The 7307-nt window shown below is 38.9% G+C and overlaps 1 protein-coding gene across 1 annotated transcript; it reads left to right on the top strand.

Moving 5' to 3' along the window:
* Positions 1–2608: 2608 nt before the first annotated feature.
* LOC106308762 lies at positions 2609–7047 on the top strand. Its single transcript, XM_013745885.1, has 5 exons — positions 2609–2620; positions 2748–2878; positions 3060–3114; positions 4184–6013; positions 6190–7047. The coding sequence occupies exons 1-5, from the start codon at positions 2609–2611 to the stop codon at positions 7045–7047; spliced, it is 2886 nt and encodes a 961-aa protein (XP_013601339.1).
* Positions 7048–7307: the final 260 nt, after the last annotated feature.

Here is a 7307-nt window from a genome sequence, read left to right as displayed (position 1 = left end):
GACCGATGGTAAAGAAGAACCAACTATCATGTTCGAGGACGAAGCATATTCTGCCCAAGATCTTCATCACTTACAGATTGCAGAAAATTGGAGAGGTCCAAGGGACCTTCAGTAATGTCCAAATCAGGGGGAGTAATGTGTGTTGTACTCTTTTTCCTTCACCATGGTTTTGTCCCAATTGGATTTTTCTGGTAAGGTTTTAATGAGGCAACATTAAAGCACATTACAAGCTCTAAATGGTTATGGCATCCAAGGGGTAGTGTTAGGGGTAGTGTTATGAACCAGATTGTTGATGTCTCATAACCAAGAGATTATGATTTATAATCTTTCTATTTATTTATGACAGTGTAATCTCCTATATAAAAAATCTTTATGTTATGAATAAAGATATAATTTTCCATTGCTCTCGTAACAAAACTATACATACAAACTCTAAATCCCTTACTATTAGGAAAACATTTTAAGAGACTAACCTTGATTTAATAGTTTATTCACAAGTTTACCATTTTAGTTTACGTGGCATCACCATAGCTCTCCTCAGCTTCTAATTTTACTAACCCTTTAATTACTAGAAGAATTACGACATTCATATAATATAGTTTGTTAAAAAAATAACACACATATACTTCTTCTTTAAAAACTCGTGGAAGGAGCTTCTGTTAACATATATACGCCGTCAAACATCTGGCTCCCGGAGCTTTCTCAAAGCCTTTTCTTAGAATCGCAGGCTCAAGTAATACTGATCTCAAGCGTCTTTTCAATGACGACGAACAAGAAATAAGGATGATAGAGACGGAGAAATCGTCTTAGCAGTTATAGAGTCTTCGTGTGGCCGAGCTCCGGCGAGAGGTTCTACGAGACTACGAGTCGGTCGGATCTCATCCCTTACATGGCTCCTCATCATATTGGTGTTCATATGATTGATGCTGCTGCTCCTCCGCATGGCGAAACTCTGATGAAACATAAGAGATGACGGCTTAGAAAATACTGTTTCTTTGGCATTGGCGTCTTCCTCTGTTTTGACCATTAACAACTCTAACAAACGAGGCTGTGGTCAACCTCAAGGCTCTGGAAAGAAACAGAGATTATCTTCCACTGTTGAACAAAATCTTTCCCAAAACTGGTGATTTTGAAAAGATCAAGAACCTGTAGATATAGAAAGTAGATACTCAAAATATCTTTAGCTCAAATGCCCTACGTCTAGTGTAATATATATATGTTGTACATTCATTCTAATATATTCATTCAGCCTATTACCTTATATGAAAATTTTTCAAGACTCTTTAATGTGTCCTTGATGCGTGGGAAAAGTGTAAGATTTTCTGTCTATGTATTAAGTTGCTTATTAGATCAAGAACATGGATACATAATGAGCTTTTTGCCTTTGTTTTGGTTAGGTGAGTTGATGATGCCTTCATCTTCTGGAATGAGCTTCACACCACACATGATCGTGGTTTCCATAGGAGAAGTAATTAATGTTGAATCACTATTACAAAAGCTTTCACGATATGTTTCATTTGTTGCTGAAAAGTTACAAAACCTAATTTACCAGGATATTGCATCAAGGGTTATAGCTTTCTATCAACAAGTCGATAATGTTTGGAGAGTCTCTATTTTCCGCCGATGGATCTGAGTTTTTTTATTTTTAAACAAACAAGTCTTGAATTGACTCTTTCTGATGTCGATTCTAACAAAAGGGTGGTATAGTGATACTGACCACAAAGTAGAGAGAAGAAGAAGCTAGGATGGTGAAGAATCTGTCCCAGTGAATTGGCGAAATGAACAGAGAAGAGAGGCAAGATGAAACTGAAGCCACACCAAGTGTTAGCAGTCGTGGCTGCTCTTGAGTTTCTCATCTTTACCACATCAGTTAAGTAAGTCGCTAAGTTTTATGCAACTCCTTTGAATGCATATCCCTCTATCCCGTCAATCACTATGAGAAGGGCGGGCGCAGGCTTTTCTAAGTCCGCTTCTCAACTATCCACCAGCCATCGAGCGAGACTATTTAAGCTTGAAGTTTTGTGTGTATGTGTGTTTGAGGGATAAAAAAAGAGAGGTAAGGTTATGTATTGTGTGTGTGAGAAAGAACTATGGTTATGCTTTGTGTGAAGAATTATATCTATAAAGCTTTAGGCCATACGTTTGGGTGCCTAGAAAATATTTTTATTTTTTGTGTCTAATTTATTTCTAAAACATTAGAAAGGAACTATAATAATCCAAATTCATGTAGCTGAATTTATGATGATACTTGGAGGAGTTTGTGTACATTTTCTTTGGGGGTTGAGGAATTGGGTTAAAGGAGAACAATTGAAGACCCTTAAGGTCAGGCTTCAACTCTTTGGGAGGACTGGTTTGGCCTTTGACGTTGTTAGGATGTGGCTAGGTTGGGCATGAATTTCTGCAAATTGAAGACTGTGTGCATTGTCAGATTAACAAGTAGGGAAATCTGCTACTCTACTTGACCTTTGATATGACGTAAGTGGATTTATGAAACTCTTTTCCATTCATATCAGTCTCCTAGATGTTATTTCGCATCTTCTTCCTGCATCCTGAAGATTATAGGTTTAGCTCTCTCTCCCTCTCTCGGGTTATGACATAGAATTAGTAGATGTCAGCTATGGTGAAAGTTTAGAGGATTTAGACTTCCGAATGTTCGTTAATATACATCTCATTGTTACTTGGCTGCACCTCAGGTCATCTCTTGAGCTTTATGCTTTTAGTCTTTTGAAGTTTATTTGTCGGGACAGAGACCATCTGTTGGTGACCTGGAAATATCTCAAGAGCTTGCCCTTTTTCTGAGTAGTTACTGCAAAATGGGAGTTGTGATAATGGATGGGGGAGGCCTCTTAGGCTGGGAAGTGAAATGTTGCATTGCTTCGTATAATTAAATGGCTATTTCAGATCTTTTTGTTACTTGAATTTAACCTTAGATCCTTCTGTGGTAGTAAGAGATTCAGATCTTCTGCAGTTTCAGATACTTCAAGTTTCTGATGTCTTCTAAGGTTGTTCCTTTACGCCTTCTCTGTTCTCAGCAATCCTTCTTTTTTTTGTTTATGCAGGTTTGTTGCTCCACCAGTCCAGAATATATCTGTAAGCTCTGGATTCATCCCAAAGGTAAATTACTTGGGTAACCATTCAGATTTGGATCGGATCTATTTGGGTTTCGGGTTTTTGGAATTTCTGAAAAATAATTATCTCTTTCAAAAACAATATATATATATATATATATATATATATATATTAATCCCTATTTCAGTAGAATTCATTCTATATACATTTCTTCCAGTATAAAAAAAAATATCATAAAAATATCATGTAATCCATCGACTACATTTTATCTAAACTTTATTCTTATGGGCTATTATTCAATATTATAAAAATTACAGTATAGATTTATATAACTTATAATAATATATGAAATACAAAAGAAAAATTAACTTATCTTGGTATAAGAAATGAATCACGGAAGTGAACGAATGAGATTCACCATTTTTTTGAGACATAAATCGTGTTGCAAAACTATTTATTTGATGTTGAGAAACGATATTTTGGAGATTATGAAATCAACAGACACGAGAAACAAAAAGCGAGCAAAGATAAAATAGAAAAGAAGAAAATATTGGTTGGATAAGAATCTCGGATGAACTGGTTTAGAGTGAAAAGATTTGAATTTATCGTATCAACTGGTTTAGAGTGAAAAGATTTGAATTTGTCGTATAAACCTTTATTCCTTTTTCTCAAAGTTCTTAACATTTGAAATAAACAATACATTTTTCATCTTCTCAACAAATGAGTTTTAGAGAATATAGCCACTAAATTTGTTTGGGGTTTTAACATAGCTAAGACCCAATGATTATTTAAAAAACTCATCAACCTATTTTTATATCTTATCATATAACCTGATCCATATCAAGATAACTGAATATATCATTCCAAATCCAAGATGTAATACATCTATATGATTAAAATTTACATATTTTACGTTTTATATATAATGATTAATAAAAGAAATATTGAATTAAAATATAAATTAAATTATATAGAAAATTATTTTTTTCCATACACACTCATCCCGCGCAAGGCGCCGGTCTCTATCTAGTTCAATAAATATAAACGGTGCTCAATACATTTAAAAGTAGGCTTATTAATTTTTTGGAAACCTCAAAAACCCTAATGACGCAAGGAGACGGGTGACACAAATGCGTGGATTATTCAAGGTGACTTCAACGTTGCTCTATCCTCTCTAGAGCATTCTCGTCTTGTGGATTCTGCTGCGGACAGAAGCGCTATTAGGGATTTTCAAAATGTGGTCCGTAGCTGCGACATGGTGGATATTGCACAAGTTGGTCCCTCTTTTACCTGGACAAACAGTCAGGATGGCAATCCCATCAGCAAGAAATTGGATCGAGTTATGAGCAACAGCTATTGGATTGGTCAATTCCCGAACTCTTATGTCACCTTTGAATCGGGAAAGGTATCTGATCACATGAGAATGCACATTCAGCTTCGAGAGGCACCTCAGGGAAATTCTAAACCGTTTAAGTTTTCCCATCACACGGCATCTCATCCACGGTTCCTGGAAGTAGTGAGCAGGATCTGGAGTGAAACGGCTCCTCTCTATCATTCCCGCTCTGCTCTGAAGTTATTTCAAGATAAGCTGAAAGCTCTTAAATATGAATTGCGTGGTCTCAACCGGGATATGTTTGGAGATCTTCCAGGGAAAGTAAAGCACGCTTACAATGACCTCTGTGCCAAGCAAACTGAAGCTATGCGGAACCCTCAGACATCCACCTTTGAAGCAGCTTCTGATGCATGGGAGTACTGGCATCATATCTCAGGCATCGAGGAGCAGTTTTATTATCAGAAGTCAAGGGAACAGTGGTTGGGTTTAGGAGATCGGAATTCTCGTTTTTTTCATAAGGTTACACAGAGCCGTAATGCGAGAAACACCATCAGGCGCATAGTGACAGCGGATGGAAGAATACTTACATCACCCATGGACATCAAGGCTGAGGCCGCCTCTCATTTCGAGTGCTTCCTCAACGGTTCACAACAGGGAGGATCAGAATTAGCGCAGGAGGAAATTGCTGATCTGGTAGACTTTAGGTGCTCCAATGAGGCAAAAACCATGCTTATGCAGCCGGTGGAGGTATCAGAGATTACAGAAACCCTATTCTCCATGCCAGCAAACAAAAGCTGGTCTTTCATCGAGAACACCCTTCGAGCTATGAACTATCCTGATATGTTTGTCACTTGGATCATGAGATGTATCAGCACAGCGGCTTTCTCGGTATCAGTCAATGGAGAGTTAGCGGGTTTCTTCACCAGTAGTAGAGGTATAAGGCAGGACTGCTCACTGTCCCCTTACCTTTATGTTATTGTCAACGTTATATCGAAGCTCTTAAACAAAGCGGTAATAGAAGGGAGTATAGGGTACCACCCACATTGTGAGGCCGAGACCTTGTCTCATTTGAGTTTTGCTGATGACATCGTTGTCTTTACGGACGGGACTCCAGGTTCGCTTCAGGGAACTCTTCAGGTCTTTGACAAGTTTGCTGTAATGTCAGGATTGAGGATAAATATTTCGAAGTCAACGGTGTTTGCTGCTGGTAGAGGGAAACAGGCTCTGGAGGATGCAGCAGCCGCTGTGGGTCTCTCAGTCTCTAACCTCCCCATTAAGTACCTCGGTTTACCCCTTTCCACCAAAATAATGACCAGGAGCGACTATGAACCACTTATCACTAAGATCAGGAGCCGTTTTCTCTCTTGGACGAGCAAGGCTCTCTCATACGCAGGGCGTCTGCAGCTTATTAAATCGGTCATTGCTAGTATCACCAACTTTTGGTGTGCAGCTTTTTGTCTTCCACAAAACTGCATCGAAGAAATTGAAAGTATGTGCTCAGCATTCTTTTGGAGTGGTTCACCTAACATTACCTCAAAAGCTAAGATTTGTTGGGAGGAGGTTTGCAGCCCTTATGATGAGGGAGGTTTAGGCATTCGTCGTGTCTCTGAGGTCTGTGTGGTCTTCCAGCTAAAATTAATGTGGCGGTTATTTGCTCAGTCGTCGTCGCTCTGGGTTAAGTGGGTAAGGAGATTTTTGCTTCGTGAATACACGTTTTGGGACGTCAAAGACACTGGATTGGGGTCATGGTGTGGCGCAAGTTATTGCGTATTCGTTCTATGGCAAAGAGGTTTCTAAGATATGAAGTGAATGATGGGAACACTGCTCGGTTTTGGACTGATATATGGCATCCGAGAGGTCGTCTGATTGAGGTTGCTGGAGAGGTCAATACGCAAAGGCTGGGCATTATAAGGGAGGCTCGTATCAGTGAGGTATTTCGTGAGGGCCTATGGCACTTTCGCAGATGCAGGGACCCGCAGCTCCTCTCCTTGATTGTCGACATTGAGGCTTTTAAGGTTTGCGAAACAGATGGTAGATATGCAGTTTTATGGAAGAGGAAAGATGGTAATTATGGTCCCGAGTTTGTTGCTTCTGAAACCTGGCACCAGATTCGACAGTCTAAGGAGAAGGTGAATTGGAGTAAGTTGGTCTGGTTCTCGCAAGGGATTCCTCGATATGCTTTCATCACCTGGCTAGCCATCCGCGATAGGCTTTCCACAGGTCGACGTACAAGCAGTTGGGGGCAGCCGCAGAGCTGCATATTTTGTATGGAACCAGATGAGACTAGAGATCACATATATTTCGCTTGCCCCTATACGTTCATGGTTTGGTTGAAAGTAACAGGGAATCTTTTTGGCTTGGAACCTGATCCTGATTGGGACATAACGATGACGCGTCTGCGCACTGGTTCGTACGATCGACTCACTTTTATCCTTCTTAGACTGGTTTTCCAAGTGTCTGTTTACCTAATCTGGCGTGAGCGTAATGAAAGAAAGCACAACACCAGCTACAATTCTGTGGATCAGCTAGCTAAGGTGATCGACAAAACCGTAAGGAATCGTCTCACTTCCCTCAAGTATGCCTGCAACCCACGATTGTGGGGCTTGATGATTCGATGGTTTGAAGCACACGACACTACAACTTAGTCTGCGTAGTTTCAAGTTCCTTTTTAAAGGTTCTAGTTTCATATTTCAGTTTCCTTTCTAAGTTTACTCTTTTGAACTCAATATAGGTGTACATATATTCTTTTTAAAGTGATCAATAAATTTAACATTTCATCAAAAAAAAAAGTAGGCTTATTCAAATAATAATATATCAAAGGTTAGATTTTAACTTAGTGTTATATGGAACATACAGATAATACAAATCTTAATATAACAAATGATAATATTGTAATTTTAACTTA

Source organism: Brassica oleracea, chromosome C8 (assembly GCF_000695525.1).
Source record: "Brassica oleracea var. oleracea cultivar TO1000 chromosome C8, BOL, whole genome shotgun sequence".
Classification (NCBI taxonomy): Eukaryota; Viridiplantae; Streptophyta; class Magnoliopsida; order Brassicales; family Brassicaceae; genus Brassica; species Brassica oleracea.
This window is presented reverse-complemented; position numbering and strand designations above follow the sequence as displayed.